At 51.3% G+C, this 18,066-nt stretch overlaps 2 protein-coding genes across 2 annotated transcripts in view; both read right to left on the reverse strand.

The window, feature by feature from the left end:
- Positions 1–463: 463 nt before the first annotated feature.
- On the reverse strand, positions 464–3,958 carry PPP1R27 (protein phosphatase 1 regulatory subunit 27). The gene is made up of 3 exons (XM_034790540.1): positions 3,381–3,958; positions 1,992–2,142; positions 464–1,339 (listed from the first exon to the last, which is right to left on the reverse strand). Exons 1-3 carry the CDS (start codon positions 3,565–3,567, stop codon positions 1,216–1,218), a joined length of 462 nt encoding a protein of 153 aa, XP_034646431.1. The 5' UTR covers positions 3,568–3,958; the 3' UTR covers positions 464–1,215.
- Positions 3,959–7,836: 3,878 nt separating this feature from the next.
- Positions 7,837–18,066, reverse strand: part of P4HB (prolyl 4-hydroxylase subunit beta) — a gene marked incomplete in the record, with an annotated part of 12,825 nt that continues 2,595 nt past the window's right edge. The window contains 8 exon segments of the mRNA XM_034790016.1: positions 7,837–8,922; positions 9,934–10,020; positions 10,489–10,670; positions 11,628–11,748; positions 12,455–12,655; positions 13,090–13,215; positions 13,491–13,595; positions 17,224–17,361. Of these exon segments, the coding sequence (XP_034645907.1) occupies positions 8,842–8,922; positions 9,934–10,020; positions 10,489–10,670; positions 11,628–11,748; positions 12,455–12,655; positions 13,090–13,215; positions 13,491–13,595; positions 17,224–17,361 (1,041 nt within the window).

Here is an 18,066-nt window from a genome sequence, read left to right on the forward strand (position 1 = left end):
TGTTTGATCTGCAAGTGCATCGCCCACTTTGGACAGCTCTGCTTGATTTGTACTGGTGCACAGGGCCCAAGGCAAGGGTTCAGGGCGTGGGGACATGCCCAAGTGCTGCTGTGTTATACCCACTCCCTCTCACCAGAGCAGCCGCTAGAGTAACCACTCTTCAGCAAGCCCTGGCTAGGTGGACAGCGAGTGCCCGTGATGGGGAACAGCCTAGGCAGGACTGGGGCTTGTTTCCATGCTCTGCCGTCACGTCGGCCATTCTATTTTTCCTTGACAGCTGCAATGAGTTTGTTGATTCTCGGATCTTTCTTTTCATTGTGCATGTGGCTCCCGTGTCATGGTTGCTTCTGTCTAATAGGATGCTGAAGCAGGTTGGGAGAGGTGATTTTGGGACAACTGTGCTGCAGGGCAGGAAGAGTTACCCTCTCCACCTGAGAAATAAAACACTGATGGCAGCACCAGGCTCTCCAGAAATCAGTTTACTGAAAAAGTAAAAAGTATTTTCAAAGTAACAAAAAGAACCCGGCCACCAGGTCGACCCATTGGACAGTATGGTAGAAAAGCAAATCTATAGTTGGCTCAGTCCAAAATAGGACTTTTAACACGGTGACATTACGACGAGCTATCTAATCTGTACAGCATTACCTGCTACCATGAGAGCGGGGCTAACGTTCTCTCTCTGCCCCGGACGGACAAGGCTTATTCCGAGGAGCTGCAGCTCAAAGAAACAGCTTTAATGCCTCCAGTGAGACAGTGCCACTGTCAGCGCTAGCTAGGCCCGATCAGCATGTGCTTCCACACAGCAGAGCCCACCCAGTGCCAGCTCAGACCCCCGCTGCTTCAGTGTCCACACCTCCGTGCCAGCCAGAACCAGCGCATTCCAACCACTGCTCTTTTGGCCAATCCAGTTTTAGCTGAAGATGGACACTGGCTCTGCGGTGGGGCTGAGAGCAGTGGAGAAGGGTCAGTTTCTCCCCATGGTGCCCCTGGCGATCCGGGGGCTCTGGGGAGCTTGAGGTAGCTCGCAGTCCTGCAGTGTAGTTATTGGGTGAAGTCTCTCTGTCCCTAGACTCTCCTATGCACACGTTATAGCAAAACTCTCTGCTTTCCCTAAACTGCCCTGATCAGCAGCCCCCAGGACTGAAGACTGCACTGCCCCATCTCCGCTGCTGGAGAGTCCCGAGTGACAGGAGCCCCATGCTAGGGAGAGATGCCTCAGTCCATCCTAGCAGCTTTAAAGAGCTCCACAAGGTCCTTGGAGTCAGCGTCAATGAGGTCAGATGGTTTCTCCCCTTCGTCATTGGTGGCATCAAGCCTGGCCCCTAAAGAGATGAGGTACCTGCAGGAGACAGAGGGAAGGGGTTGCACTGGCGGGCAGGTGTGCTGGAACAATGTGCACGGGGGGGGGGGAGGGGAGGAGCCTGAGAGCCAGTGACCCAAACTGCAAACCCTGTATATAATGGAATCCACTTCAAGCCAGGGGACGTGGCAGCACCCCCAGCACCCATGCTGGCGGGTGGGCAAGGCAGCCTAGCAGGGGAGAGCAGACGTGCTTCCAACACTTCCTGTAGACAGCCCCACTTCCTGCAGGATTAAGGGGGTCTGGGCCTCAGCAGGAAACACTAGGCCTTGGCAACTACCAGGTACACATAGGGTTGCCAACCCTTCAGGATTGGCCTGGAGTCTCCTGGAATCGGCATCTATCTCCCGGTGACTGTTGAAAGCAATCCAGGAGATTTTGATAGGATATTTTAAGAAAATGACATTACGTCATGTTGGGGAAAAAAATCTCCCAGAATAGCTTCAGTCAGAGTTGGCAACCCTAGATACACAGGGTGTGGGGCAGGCTGCTTCTCCACAGCCCCATGCCAGCACCCTGCCCCCCTCCTCCCAGAGCCCCAAGCCAGCACACCCTGCCCCCACTCTCCCGGAGCCCAGGCTGGCCGGGTAACTGTCAGCAGGGCTAAGCCAAGCACATGGTGACTGCTGACCTGGCTATGTGAATGTAGCCATCGCTACAGGCCATGTGCAGGGGGGTCCAGCCATTCTCGTCCTTCTGGTGAATGTCCGCACCGTATCGCACCAGCAGTTTGACACAGTCGAGGTTCCCAGCGAGCACGGCTTCATGGAGGGCTGCCTTGCCTAGAGAGGGGACCCATCAGTTGCGGGGCCTGACCTGCCTGGCCATGGGGAGGCAGAGGGACCTGCCCTCACCGGGCCAGGGCGCTGCCCCTTGGGTTCTGGGACGTGACACGAGGCAGGGGCTTTGGGAGGAGACAATGGGGGGGCAGGGAGGGGAAAGGGCCCCAGCTTGGAAACACCCAGCTCCCCTCCCCCCACACCCCAGAAAGGAGCTGGCGCCAGGTCATATTTTCCCCGTAAATGGCTCCTTGAATGGCTCAGGCTCTCTAGCCCCCCCTCCCTCCCCCGCTGCGCCAGGCAGGAGAGCTGGGGGAGGGGAGGCTGGTCAGTGACATGTCAACCACCCCCAAGCTCTGCCACCAATAGCCTTCATGTCTCCTCCAGGCCCCAGCCCTGAGTCCCTCACCTCTGGGTGTGGACGCTCGGTTCAGAACCAGGGCTGAAGTCATATCTGTGTGGCTGGGTGGGAGCCTGGCACCCAAGCCAGGGCTATTTTAGAGGGGGTCTCCAGGGCCTTTTCTGACAGAGGCAGAGCCACAAGGGGCAACCATGTAATAACGACACAGGCCGTCAGACTGCCCCCGCCCGCACCAAGTCATTCATCGGACTAGCCCCAGCCCTACAGGCAGGCAGCAGAGTCGTACGTATGGGGAAAGTCACTCAGTGAGTCATCAGCAGAGCTGGTAACTGAACCCAGGAGTCCTGGCTCCCCCCTCCCCTAACCACTAGGCCCCATTCCCTTCCCAGAGCTGGGAACCCAGGAGTCCAGTGCTTTAGCCACCAGCTCATGCTACTTTGGCCTTCTCCCTTGCTGTTCCCCTCCCTGACTGGCCATTCGCGCATTGTAGTTCCTGTACATGGTGCTGTGCACCTCAAGGGGCAAGATCCCGGGCTTTAACCCCTCTGCACTGAAGGGTGGCTCGGTCCGTGTCTGCTAGGGGTGATGCATTCCCACACTACTGGGTGCCCATCAGCATCTGGTGCTGGGCTAGCTCCCCCAGAGGGATTGAAACACTTGGCTCCCATTGATGCGAGTCGGGGGGATGGGAGCAAGACCCCCTCCACCACCACCAGCAGGGCGTGAAGTGGCTTAATTACAATGGAAGTCGAGCCCTCTGCTCTGCATGGGGTAAAGCTGTGCCTGGCACATCCCCTGCAGGGGCAGGCTCACCCACCCGGGAACCCCCCGCTGCTGCCCGCCCATTAACTCTGCCAGCGCCACAGGAGGTGTTACTCACCGGAGGGGTAGAGGGTGCTCAAGGTGACCTTCCTGGCTCGGATAAACCTGCCCACCTGCTCCAGGTCCCCCTGCCTTATGTTGTCCTGGAAGACAACGTCATTGGGGAAGCGCACTGTCCGTGCTGGCTTGAGGCGCTGGGAGCCCCTGCGGTACCAGGGCAACGAGGCCGGGTCATAGTATTTCATACTGGTGGGCACCTTGTGAAGCCAGCGAGAAGGCACAAGGGCCGACACAGTGAGGCTGCGACAGCCTGGGTGAGCAGGTGCAGGAGGCAGCACTGACCCCCCGACTCAGTGTCGGGGCACTGCGCACTCTTCTCCTCTGTTCTGGTCACTTCCTCCTTAGGCCAAAGAGTGCCGGAGCCGCTAGTTCTGCAGGGGCCTCTCCTGGCAGCCGCAAACAGCCACCTCTAGAGCAGCGAGGCAGCGCCGCGCGTTCCCAGCCCCCAGCGAGCTCAGTGCCAGACTCCCTGCTCGGGGCTGACGGGCTCCCCTGGCAGCTCCCCTTATATAGCCTCCTGCGGGCTATTTTGGGGACATTCAGCTCATGCTATTTGCCATGAGGTGCTGTAATAGAGCTGCCCTGCCCGCCAGCCTCCCACTTTTGGCACAAGTTAGAGTCTCATCTTACAGCCAACTTGTTGATGTGCCCATCTAAAGGGTCAAGCCGGCTGCTGCCTATGCAGCCCCTGCTCCCTGGCCCCGCTGCAGGCTCCCTGTGGCATGGAAACCAGGTCTACCAAGCAGGGCTGGCTTTAGGGATTCAGCCAATCCCCCAGGATCGTGGCCCGCAACATCCCGCAGGAGCTGCCATCGAAGTCTCACCGCTGTCTTCGGTGGCCGCTCAATCCTTGCCGCTGTCTTCGGCGAAGGGTCCTTCCCCCGCGACAGCCATTGAGCTGCCGGCGCAGACAGTAACAGGACTTCGGCGGCAGCTCCTTCGCATTGGGCCCCACGGTGCCAAAAGCCGGCCCTGCTACCAAGAGTCCCTTAGCAACAGGCCTGGGAAGCCAGGGACTGATGCATGCAGCAGCTTGTGGAGGCGTGAAACAGTGCTGCGTCGAAGCCACAGACGCCAGGCTAGGGCTGAGGTCATTCACGCTCCGGTGGCTGTGGCAGATCCCCACTCAGGCAAGGCTGGCACTGCAGTTCATTGCTAGGCTTGGGCACGAGCCTCAGAGCTGTAGATCCCATACGGTGTCCTGCAGAGGGCAGGAGTGCTGGTCCTGGGAGCAGAAGCTCGAGCAGCACCTCTTGGAGGGCAGCTCACCCCAGGCCCCTGGAACTGCTGGCCGCAGTGCTGGTCCTGTGTCTGTTGGCAGGGCCTGGCAAGATACTAGCACCCAGAGCAGAGCTTCAGAGACTCCGAGAACACCTACTGCAGGCTCCTGCTGCATTCTCTGCTCCCCCGGCACCTGTCTGAACTGGGCCATCTGCTGGGTGAGGATCTTCACAGATCAGTTATGGTTAAGGCTACGATTTACTCACAGGTATTTTTAGTAAGAGTCATGGACAGGTCACAGGCAATAAACAAAAATTTACTGCCCATGACCTGTCCATGACTAATACCTGCGACTAAATCGGGGGGGGGGGGGCATGTGCTCAGGGGCCCAGCAGCACCAGCAACTGCTCTGGCCGGCCACCTGAGGACCACTGCCTGGGGCCACAGACTGGCTGCTTCCGCCGCCCCGGGACTGCTGCCAGGGGCCACCCGAGCAGTGGCTGGTGTGGCTGTCCCTAAGGCCACCTGGGCGGCTGTCCCTGAGGCCAGCTGCTTGGGTGGCCCTGGGATCAGCCACACTGGCTGCTGCAGAAGTCACTGTGGCAGGGGTGGGCAAACTTTTTGGCCCAAGGAACACATCTGGGTATGGAAATTGTGTGGCAGGCCATGAATATTCACAAAATTGGGGGTTGGGGTGCAGGAGGGCTCTGGTTGGTGGTGTGGGTGCTGGGAGTGCAGGAGGGTGCTCCGGGCTGGGACCGAGGGGTTCAGAGGGTGGGAGGAGGATCAGGCCTGGGGCACAGGAGAGGGTCGGGAGACAGGCTCTGGGCAGCGCTTACCTCAAGCAGTTCCCAGAAACAGCGGCATGTCCCCCTCCGGCTCCTTTGCTGTGTGGCCAGGCGGCTCTGCATGCTGCCTTATCCACAGGCGCCACCCCTGCAGCTCCCATTGGCTGCAGTTCCCTGCCAATGGGAGCTGCGGGGGCAGCGCTTGGGGCAGGGGCAGTGTGCAGAGCCCCTTGGCTGCCCATATGTGTAGGAGCCGGGGGTGGGGGGGAGAGAAGAGAAGAGAAGACATGCCGCTGCTTCTGGGAGTTGTGCAGAGTGGGGCAAGATCCTGACCCTGCACCCCAGCTGGAGCAGGACAAGCCCTGGACCCTGCTTCCTGGTGGGAGATCGAGGGCCAGATGTGGCCTCCAGGCTGTAGTTTGCCCACCACTGTATGAAAGTCTGGGGGAAAAAAAAAAAAAACCACAGAATCCACAACTGACCTGGAGCCCTAGTTATGGTGACTAGAGCAGCAGATGAATTCCAGCAACATCTCTTCTCCCAGTCCCCTCCCATTGCTTCTGACAGAACTACACTGAAACTTTCAGCATGTTACTCTCAATGGCCAGGGGTCATCCATGCTCCAGACTGGCTGGGGGGCCCTGCCAGAGGGCAAAAGCCAACAAAAACTTAATGTTCCTTTGGGAGCTGCCAGCAGAGGTTCAGCACAAAGTCAGCTATGCAGCAATTCCTGTGAACCCAAGACAACAACAGCTGGGCAGGCAGCAAATTGTCATCACTGCTGGTGCTCAGCTGAGATTCTCCCCCAGACCCACACCCATTTGTTTGTTAGACTCTAGGCTCTTTAGGGCAGACACTCAGGCTTAGGAGTGATCCCCTCAGATCAGATTTGGGGAGGGGGTGGGGGAGGAGACAGCTCACACCACTGGATCAGTTGTCCAGGCTCATGCCTGTGTTCAGACAGCAACCACTAAAGAGCTCAGTTTTGTTTGTCAGACAAACCCAGGTGTAAAGGGCTCAGGCCATGTACCCAGCTGCAAAATGGATTTTCTGGAGGTGGTAACCAGCCAAAAAGCCTTTGCAAAGTAACTATCTTAAAAGCCTCTTCCCCCTCTCCCCCTGCCAGAACATGCAAAGCAGCTGCTTCCACAAAGGGAAAAGGTATGTGACCAGCTTTCCTCTGGGGTAGCAGAGCTGTGATCGGACTCCCTCTGGTTCCCTTTGCAGGATGGAGCCCAAGCAGCAGGGCCAGCAGATGGGGAACACCCCAGCACGCACCTCCTTGGGAAGTTGTAGCACTGTCACATGTTACACGCTTAAAGAAAATAGCCTTGGAGACCAAAGTCCTCCACCTAACCCCACAACCAGCAAAGCAAGGTGCAAACTGCCCAAGCAGGCCTTGTGGCTCAGGTAGAAAGACCCACCTTACAGAGGAACCCTCCTCCCTCCTGTTACCCAGAATATTTGTTTACAAGAAAAATATTTCTGGTCAGTAGCTAGCTTGGTAATAGCAGGGAGGCTCAGTGGGCTCATGTGACCCTGAGCAGCATAGCAACAAACACCAAGTTCCCTGAATGCAGGTTCCTGGGATTAACTTTGAGGGTAATGTCTCTAGAACAGTCGCTTTCAGCCAGTGGCATCTGGGATTGATTGGTACCTCAAGCATCCAAATTCAGCCCACCTGCCGGCAATACATTTTTTTGTCTTAGTAGGCAGCTACCCCACAAGTGCAGGCAGGCTTAGGCAGGATATTAGAGGTCCTGGCACAAGATGGCTGAAATACTATTTGTATTCCAACTGCACCCAGAGGCTGCTCTCAGGAGCAAGGGACATTTTCCCTAGTTGCTCCCACTCAGACCTAGGGCAGTCCAGACATTTCACTTCCAACAGCCAGGTACCCTTGTAGAGGACAGGTGCCATCAACTACTGTGGGGCAGGTGAACAAAGTGGACTCTGGCTTCCACGAAAATGGAATGCCCCAGCACCTGGTCTGCAAGGAGACAAGGCCATGAGCCTTTGGGCCAAGCATATGTTTGGGTCTAAAACCCTCACAATGTCTGGCTGGACAGTTGAAGGCAAGCTGGCATGACCATTGCAGAAATGTATTTTAGTGATCCTTTTTTAATGATCTGACTCAATGCTCCTCTCACTAACCTCTGGCATTGCTCACCATGGCAATGATTCAACAAGGCACAAGTCCTTGGCTCCTCTACAGCACTGCATGTTTCAAGTGGAGGGTCAAGATCACTCTTTTAGAGACAGGGAAAAGGAGGTTAAGGGATTTTATCCCAATCACCAAGTCAGCTGCAGGACTCAGGAGTTCCTGGCTCCTTCCCCCACATTCAGACCCCCCCCACTCTCTCTTGCCGGGAGGCAGCTGTAGATCAGGAAACAGGCCGATTAAAATGAGCTCTAGGTTTGACATTTAGAGTCAAAGACACAGGATAGTATTAAAATCTCAACTTTATTTGGCCAACAAGTTCAGTTCCAACATTGTGATGGAATGCTTAGAACAAGCCTGATTTCGCTCAGACTTTCACAGCACTCCTGTTCCCAAGTCCCCCTCCCTACAACCCAGTAATCAGAAGTGTCCTGTTTGCTGCATTCTATCAGGCCCCCATACCACCTTGTCTGCCCAGGAAACCCATTCACAAAAAAAAAATGCACAGAAAAGGATTGAGGAACAGAGCCTTGTTTGATCAGGGAGATGGTGGCAATGCCACTAGGTCCTGTCTACACAGGTGAGCCAGCAGTTGGTGCTTCCCTCCCCAGAGCCTACCACAGCCAATGCTGGCAAAATGCTCTACCCCCTTCCCCATCTTTGGAACAGTCATCTCCATTCATCTTTCAAAGCAAAAGGCAAATGAGACCTTCAGCCACACAATGTGTTAAAGGGGAAACATCGGCCCACTCCCCCCGCCCCTGGGACCCCTGAAGTCAGGGTAGTGGTTTTCCCCACACTGAAGGATGGCAATTCCAGGGAAGAACAGCTGAGAACAATGGTTAGGGCACTGCCAGGTGGAGAGTAGTTATGGCCTTTAGATTTAGAAGAGAGAAAACTAAGCTTTCCTAGGAGGCATTACTGGTGAGGCTCTGAAATGTCAGGCAATGAGACTCTTCCTGCCACTTCACAGCCCACTTCTACCCAAAAGAACAGAACACTTGGAACAAATCCATGTACAAAAAAGTACATCACAATAAAAAAAAAATAAGAGGCCCAGATGCCTGGGCAGCTACCTAGCGACAGATCCCTTTTCAGAACTGAAAAGTAAGAGGAGACAGTCAAGTGTACAGACAAGTTAGGATGAAGTGTTACTTTAAACCAATCCCTGCATTTCCAGCCAACACTCCTAGTTTAAATCCGAATGGGTTTCTGGACTCGCTAGGCCCTGTGACAGGGCAGCCAGTGTAGTGTCTGCTCTTTGGGATATGCAGATTCGAGTCTCCTCTTTACAGTTCATCTTTGTGGATCTTCTGGTCCTCTTCACCTTCCTCAAGATCAACCTCATCAGCCTCCAGGTCCTCCAGATCCTGCGTTTAAATACAACATTTGTCAACAGCTACTGGTTCTGATATGGCACAACGCAGACAGGACCCTGGAGCCCCGGCAGATTTAGGCACAGCAATGAGGCTGCTGAAGCACCATCTCCTACCCCACTCACTCCAGTCCATGCTCTGCTCCACCTGGCATGTCAATGGCAACATTACTCTGGCCATTCAGGGAACTCAAACTCATTTGAGATCAGTGTTAAAAAATCCCAGAGTCACATAGAAGCCAGTAGTTGGAGAACAATGGACAGGGGGCCCTGAAGGCAGAAGGAAGTGCTGAATCATGACACTGCATATACAGTACAGACTGCTCATGTTACTAGGGACTGGATAGGAGAATCGGAATGCAGTGGCCACAGCTAATTACAAGAGACCAGCACCTCTCCCTTCAGAACATGAGCCTGTTAAAGTGAACAAAGAAACTGGATTTAGGAATAATAGCGCACAGGCTGGCAGGAAGGGGAGCAGCCTCACTCCAGAAGCAGAAAGGGCACTACCACCTGGTGATAGGCCCACCATGGTAGCAGGACAGCCTAAGTGCAAAGGCAGCAATCTCACATGGGTCTAGAACCACGGACACAGCTGGCCAAGGCAGAGAGGGATTTCTATGGAGAGGAAAAGATCTTGAACCAAGCATGGGCCTTGAGCATTCAAGCAGCCTCACTGTGGTGACCAGAGATGGGAAAGTCAGGGCCTATATGGATTTAGCAGATTGTGAATTGAGGGAATCACTATTCATGTGTTCATGCCTCACAGCCTGACAGTCCCAGCCAGCAGCAGCCCATCAGACTCCAGTGGCCAGCCAGACTTCCAGCTTTTCAGGGATTTGTTTAGTGTCGCCATGCCCACAGAGCATCTATCCTGCTGGGAAGAACCAGAAGTGGCTCTAGAAGCCAGGACCTATTGTAGGGGTTAAAATCCTAATGCTGCTACTGACTCTACACACTTTGCAAGCACTGCAGACCAAGGCTCCCCAATGAATGGGCAACTCACCTCTTCATCCCCAGCACCATCCTGGCCTCCACTTTCCAGGAACTTCTGGAAGCCTTCTAGCGTCCTCTCCCCATTGTAGTCTATGACCTGCAGAGGAAAAGCCAGGAGAGATGCTGGTTAACCCAGAGTCAAGCCCTTAGTGGGAACAGTTTTCTGAACAGCAGTTTTCAAAAATGCCAAGCAAGAGGAAATGTAAAATTCACCTTCACCCACGAGATGAAGGAGCAGCTCAGCCACTAGACCGCTGAGATCGCTGTGAGAAGACGACAGCCTGCAGATGAGCACTGTCCTCGGCTGCACTTCGCCCAGCCCCATCTAGCGCAGCCCCGGGTCTTCCCAGCCTGTCTCCCTCACCCTCCTGCAACTCAGCCCATCCCCCAAAGGCCCACCAAAGCCATTTGGAAGGTGCCAAACCAACCTTCTCAAACCTAAAAGCACATCTCCCAAATGGGTGCTAAAGCCCCAGGCACACAAGAGCAGAAAGAGGCTCTAAAGTTCTCTCCCTTGCTAGAGATGATCCACACACAAGTCCCTGGAATTCAGCAGCCTGCGTACGTTTTTGCCAGGGCCTGCGGGGAAGAACTTGAGTGTGGGAAAACTGTGGACTTTCACTGCCTCCACTTCGTTAGCTGTTGAGTCCATCTTGGCAATGACAATGTTCTCATGGTCCTTGTAAGTCTCTCCCAGTTTGTCCCAGATAGGAGCCAATTGTTTGCAGTGACCACACCAGGGAGCATCTGTAAATTAAAAGGCAACATGAAGCTTGGAAGCCACCCAACAGACAAGGGGAAGGGCTAGGCCTCCACTCTGAGGCTTGCTAGACTAGTCCAAGTGCTGCAGTAAAGGAGAATCTCCCCTTCACGTGTTCCTCTTTCAGATCAGCCAGCTCCTGGGGGAAGGGGTCATTAAAAAGGAATCATTCAAAAAGGGACAGAATAAGACTGAGAATATCTTATTGCTCTTCTATAAATCCATGGTATGCCCACATCTTGAATACTGCGTACAGATGTGGTCTCATCTCAAAATATACTGGCATTAGAAAAGGTTCAGAGAAGGGCAACTAAAATGATTAGGGGTTTGGAACGGGTCCCATATGAGGAGAGATTAAAGAGGCTAAGACTTTCCAGCTTGGAAAAGAGGAGACTAAGGGGGGATATGATAGAGGTCTATAAAATCATGAGTGATGTGGAGAAAGTGGATAAGGAAAAGTTATTTACTCGTTCCCATAATACAAGAACTAGGGACCACCAAATGAAATTAATGGGCAGCAGGTTTAAAACAAATACAAGGAAATTCTTCACACATTGCAGTCAACCTGTGGAACTCCTTGCCTGAGGAGGTTGTGAAGGCTAGGACTATAACAGGGTTTAAAAAGAGAACTAGACAAATTCATGGAGGTTAAGTCCATTAATGGCTATTAGCCAGAATGGGTAAGGAATGGTGTCCCTAGCCTCTGTTTGTTAGAGTGTGGGGTGGATGGCAGGAGAGAGATCACTTGATCATTGCCTGTTAGGTTCACTCCCTCTGGGGCAACCTGGCATTGGCCACTGTTGGTAGACAGGATACTGGGCTGGATGGACCTTTGGTCTGACCCAGTCTGGCCGTTATGTTCTTAAGGTGGTTCCTCCCCATATACCATTGCCAACCGGGCTGCTTTCCTGCCATTTGTTATTCAGCATGCTCAAAATACTCACAGAACTCCACAAACACATTCTTGGTCTCATCAAAAGCAATGTCTTCGAAGTTCTTTCCAACCAGAACTCTGACAGGCTGTTTGTCCCAGTCATCAGGCAAATCTTGGCTCATTAGGTGGGGCTGGAATTGGAGAACAGGGACTGAACCAGCATGCATATAGCAATGTGGAATGTGCAGGCAAAATCATGCTCCCAGGAAAACCTCACTTCTCGCAGACTGTGGAACAGATCAGCCATGGGCTATAAGCAGTCAGCTGAGTCAGTCATCCCCCACCCTCTAAACTGGGCCTTTCTGAACTGCTGGTGCCCCTGCATGGGAAAGGCTGCAGCGGAGTTCTTCAGAGAAGAAGTTTGTTCACTTTAAGTGTGAATTACTGAGGAAGTCATTCCCAAAGTCACATTGGAACAGAGCTCCATTTGAAATTGCCACTGTGCTAGGCTATGCATAGCTACCTTGATCTTCAGATTAAGACTGAGGATTCCCACCATGAGCAAGAGCCTACAAAGTTCTCAGCTGGCTGAGAAAACAGGAGTAGCAGCTGGATATGCACCACCAGGGCATGTGAAGTGCAGAGACAGGAACCCCCTGTTTTATTGTGGGTGCCTTCAGATGCTGATAAAGTAGTTATTTCTGTGCTGGCACCATGCACACTGGCTCTGCCCTTTGGATGTCTCAGCATGCAGCTCACTAGGTACTATGCAATTAACATGCTACAAAGCTAATTTGAAAGGACTCGCCCCATGTGACCTGTATAAGATCTCACATGAACTCTTAGAGCAGGGATCACTCCCACATCTCTGCTTAGGTCAGGGTCCAAACCCGTTACCTTGACTTTGCCCTCCAGGAACTGGTCACAGAACTCCTTGATCTTCTCTGCTGTCAGTTCATCTGAGTCAGGTTTGTATTTAGTCATTTCTTCCTCCAGAGTGATGAGGCGCACAGCTGGGCACTCCTCCTTCTTTAGGCCAAAGAACTCCAGGATCCTCTGGTTGTCGCTATGGTCACTGTCTATGAAGATGAACAGGATCTTTGGAGAAAGTCAATGTAGATATTAAAGCCATGAATGATTCCTAAGGTAGCGACTCTGCTATGAAGTCACTAAGCCAGCTAGACTGCTGGCTTCCATACCCCCTTGAGCCCATGGCAGAACATGGCCCATTTTATTCTAGTACAAATACTGGAGCTGCAGTAGCTGAAGCAATGTGCATGAAGACAAACACCTTAGCGTGCCACAAGTTACATTAGAGGGCTGCCTTACACCAGTCAGAAGGAAAAATCAAGAGTCAAGCTGCCACTCTACACCCTCCTCAATGAGGTCTATACATAGCAGCAAGTGACTATGGCACCTGGCTATTGGGAGAGCCATATACAGAAAGAAGGAGATTGAGGGAGCTGTAAGAAATCGATGCTACTCAATGCCCTGCATGGGCTAGGAGTGACTGCCCTTCTCCAGCTCCTCACCTTTCCTTTGAAGTTCCCAGCTGCTGTCTTGAAGTTGTCTAGTTTCCCTTGATAGTCAGCAACACTCTTTGGCAGGAACAGCAGGATGTGAGTCTTGATCTCTCCTCCAAAGATCTTAGGAGCAGTCTAGGAGAAATACAACTCCACATTAGGAGGACAAATAAACCCAGTGTCAGAGCCCATGGGCTTTTCTGCACTGATGATGCCAAGGGAGTCACCAAGAATGCAAGTGCCACTTGGAGGTGCAAACTTATCCCTGGCTCCCTCTTGTATCTCCTGCTTCATCTAGGCACGGTAGGTTCCAGGCCAGGAGTAAAGAGCAGCATAGCTTCCCATCCCATAGTCTTAGGGGCTCAGAACGTGTGTGACTGGAGAGCAGATGATGGACTGGAAGGCCGTACCTGTTCAGTGAACTCAATGACCAGAGGCAGCTGGTTAGACTTGATGAAGTTCAGCAAGTTCTCTTTTGTAAGATCACCTTCAAAGTTGTTGCGACCTTCATCAAACTGGGGAGACAAAGGGGTTATTTTCTTAAGGGTTAAAGTTAATGCCTATGTGCACAGAGACGCTTACTGCCTTGGCACGCAGAGAGATGAGCAAGTGCAGCACATTCCAAGTAACAAACTTCACACAGAAACATCCCAATGAAGAACCAAGGCCTGGCAGGGGCCAGCCCAACTGCATGGTTCTGCCACCTACTGGCCAGCTGGAAATCTGCTTCCTCACACTGCAAGCAAGAAACAAAATACCCCGATTTAATCCATGATGTAATCTAAACCAAATCTCTCATTCTACTGAGAAGGGAGACCTGAAGTTCCCCAGACAGTAAGCGGAGCAGCAATGGAGAGGACACTGAACCTGCTCTTGGCGCAATTCTGCAAGAATACAAAAGGATTCGGAAGACATGCCTTGGAGGGGGACTTCTAATTTAACAGCTGCTTCGCAGCATTCTAGGCAGTGTTAAACTACAGCAAATCCCAGAGTCATAGTGACAGGGCAAGGGCAGCACTCTGCACACGCAGGTCTGAGTTGAAGCACATACATTAGCCAATAAACAGCTATTAGAAAGGAGCTGGTGTCAGGCAGCAAAGCCCACTACGCAGCTGTTTACTCAACCCACTGAGGATGTGTCACCCTCTACTGTTAGTGACACAAGAACAGAGATTGGAGGAGAAGACGCAGCCAAGTCCCATTTTCTATTACACCACCACCTATTATTGTCCTTGATTCTCAGAACCTTCCCAGGCAGCCTGAAGAGGGGAACAGCAGAGGAGCATCAAGGTTAAAAAACAGGATGTGCGAGCAAGAACACAAGAACGGCCATACTAGGTCAGACCAAAGATCCATCTAGCCCAGTATTTGGTCTTCTGACAGTGGCCAATGCCAGGTGCCCCAGAGGGAATGAACAGAACAGGGAATCAAGTGATTCATCCCCTGTTGCCCGTTCCCAGCTTTTGGCAAACAGAGGCTAGTGACACCATCCCTGCCCATCCTGGCTAATAGCCATTGATGGACCTATCCTCCATGAATTTATCTAGTTTTTTGAACCCCGTTATGGTCTTGGCCTTCACAACATCCTCTGGCAAGGAGTTCCACAGGTTGACTGGGCACTGTGTGAAGAAATACTGTTTTTTTTTTTTTTTTAAACCTGCCGCCTATTAATTTCATTTGGTAACCCCTAGTTTTGTGCTCTGAGAAGGAGTAAACATTTCCTTATTTACTTTCTCACAATTTTATAGACCTCAATCATGTTCCCCCCTTAGTTGTCTCTTCCACAAGCTGAAAAGTCCCAGTCTTATTAATCTCTCCTCATATGAAAGCTGTTCCGTACCCAAAGTCATTTTTGTTGCCCTTTTCTGAACCTTTTCCAATTAAATTTTTTTTTTTTTTTGGTGAGATGAGGCGACCACATCTGCATGCAATATCCTGGGGGTGCAGCAGCAAGATGGTGGAATAAAGGAATACAAAATGGCAGTACTGAACAGAGACTCTACAGCTGAGAAGCTGAACAAGAGAATGCTGGTGTTTAAGATTAGATGCAAGCTGGATGACTTCTCTAAGGGTAACTAGTCCTGCTCCTTAACATCCTCAAAAGGCTTGTTTAAAATGCAACATTCAAATCCAGACAAGCCACACAAGGAGAGTGAAGGGTGACCAGCTGGTAAGCCCTTTTCCCAAACTAGACTAGAACTGCCTTTGGAAGGCATTTCGCCACTGACACTAATGGCAGGAGCCACCAAAAATGGATCCTTCAGGGGCTTCAGTCAAAATAAGATCCTAGGCCCTCGGACTTCACTGAATAATTAAACAGACAGAGGGAAGTCTCATGACCTGGTCTCTGTAGCATCCATATAAGCCCGCAAAGCCTTTGAGATCTGCCGGAGGAATAGCAGTGTGAGGAGACAAAGCTCTTGGGAACCAATGTAAGACTGTCACTGAAAACTCTGCTCCTTTAAGTAATGTTACATTTAGTTGTCCTGTCTCCAGCAGCGACTATTGTGCTCACAAAGACAGCAAAGGAAAGTCAGGGAGGAACAGGTCACTCAAGACATGCTCATTAAGAGTTAGCACAAGGAACAAATCAAACAAATGCCTTTCTGTTCCACCAGCTTCTAAAGCAAAAGCACTTCCTACACAGATAACTCTGGAGTTTATAAACCAGGGTCAATAGCGACAGTGGTGAAAAAAACAAGTCCTTCACTCAGAGGGACCTGCTCACTTGAGTGCAGGTCTTCGCTCCTGACACCCTTGTCAGATAAGCTGTAAAATCCTCTACAAAGATATTTCAACCAATATGAGCAGCAGCAGAAATAAACGGTGTGAAGATTCCATATAAAAACAACCAGCCATCACAGACACCCTCTGGCATACAGCGAAAGCAGCATTCCCTAAGGGCAGGATACAACTGGAATAGCCTCAGAGAACCAGAGAGGGATCCTACAAGCTTTAAAAGAAACCGCTGCTGGAATAACTATTTGCTTTCCACAGACAGGTGCTGCATCTTCAACAATTCTAATGTGAGCCCCTAGACTCTGAGTCTGGTATAAGTATAACAGCTTTAGGAGCTGCAGTTCAACTATTGCGACAACTTTGGAGCCTTTTAATTTTCAGGAAGAAAAGTTGATGAGAGTACGGCCTGGTTAAATGGAATTAACCCAAAGCAACTTTCTGCCCTGCCTCTCAGTGCATGTCACGACACACTAGCGTCACCAGCTCTTCTCCCAGGGAGCTTGAGCGTCCCATCTCCCCAACCCTCCTCCTCAGCTCTGTTCCCCATGTAGGCTGAAGGGTAACAAACTATTTTAATTGGCTGGAGGCATCAGCCACATCACATCTTCCAATTCTGCAGATCTTGCCAAAACCATGACTCCTTAGTGCACCCTGCCTCTGCCACAAGAACTTGCAAACCCCCCTCCTAATCAACCGTGCTATAACCCCCAGGTGGCTAAACCTGCACCCAGCTATTGGGCATGTCAAACATGTCAGACAGCTGAGCCCACTAGGAGGACAAGGATGAGCATATTAAAGGATGCTTCAGCTAAAACAAGAGCAAGCTGAGAATGGCATGGCAGTAGGATCCTGGATGCTGTTGTACAACAACTCTTAGAGGCAGAAGGTGGCAACAGTAATGAACTCCATAAATACTGGAGTTCACAGCGAACATTAACTTAACAGCAGCCAGAAACCAGAAACAACGAAAAGGCAGAAGCTAAAGGTAACTCAGGGCTCATGTCCAGTGAGTTCCAGGAATATGTGCAAGACACCACTAAAAGATTCCCTGTCCAGCAGGGAGGAAGCATTGTCAATCATCTGAACAGGGGAGCTACAATTTCAAATCTGAAATATAGGCAATTTATGGGTGTAGAACCTGAAACTAATTATACTGAATCTTCCAGAGAGTTTGGAGTTTTACAACATTTTCTGATTTAAAAAAATAAAAAAAGTTTTCCTCCCAACTGCTGTGGAAGATCCACGAACAGGGATATTAACTATACAGGGAAAAGTGTGAAAGTTACTCTACATAGAGTACTGTTAAATGATCCAAGTTCAGACATCTTAAATGGTCACCTGGAACATTAATAGGTAGAGAAATTCAGATTAAGCATGGCATATGTTCTTTGAACCACTCCTTACCTTCTTAAAAAGGACAACACCGTCTTTGCTGAGCTGGTATTTGGAGAAGACATCACTGCTGGAAGAGATCCCAAAAGGAATGTCATCAATGGACTCGGCTGCCAGCAAGAATTGCTTGGCAGCCTCTGACTCCACATCCTGGGAAAGAAGAAAAAAGGTGTTTTATATTGCATGTCAGTTTGAGGGGTCCAGTGAATACTGAATACTCAGCAAAGCAGGACAGGGAATGTTGGGCAACAGCTGTGCTTGATTTTGCAAGCTCCCAGAGTTGCAGCAGGCAGAAAATCTGCAGCAGACATGCCGTGTGCCCTTCTGAGATCTAAACCCAAACAGCAATAGAGGGTCCTGTGGCACCCTTAAGACTAACAGAAGTATTGGGAGCATAAGCTTTCGTGGGTAAGAACCTCACTTCTTCAGATGCAAGTGAAGTGAGGTTCTTACCCACGAAAGCTTATGCTCCCAATACTTCTGTTAGTCTTAAAGGTGCCACAGGACCCTCTGTTGCTGTTTGGGTTTAGATCTCAGAAGGGCACACGGCATGTCTGCTGCAGATTTTCTGCCTGCTGCAACTCTGGGAGCTTGCAAAATCAAGCACAGCTGTTGCCCAACATTCCCTGTCCTGCTTTGCTGAGTATTCAGTATTCACTGGACCCCTCAAACTGACATGGAATATAAAACACCTTTTTTCTTCTTTCCCAGGATGTGGAGTCAGAGGCTGCCAAGCAATTCTTGCTGGCAGCCGAGTCCATTGATGACATTCCTTTTGGGATCTCTTCCAGCAGTGATGTCTTCTCCAAATACCAGCTCAGCAAAGACGGTGTTGTCCTTTTTAAGAAGGTAAGG

Source organism: Trachemys scripta, chromosome 14 (genome assembly GCF_013100865.1).
Source record: "Trachemys scripta elegans isolate TJP31775 chromosome 14, CAS_Tse_1.0, whole genome shotgun sequence".
NCBI classification, from domain to species: domain Eukaryota; kingdom Metazoa; phylum Chordata; order Testudines; family Emydidae; genus Trachemys; species Trachemys scripta.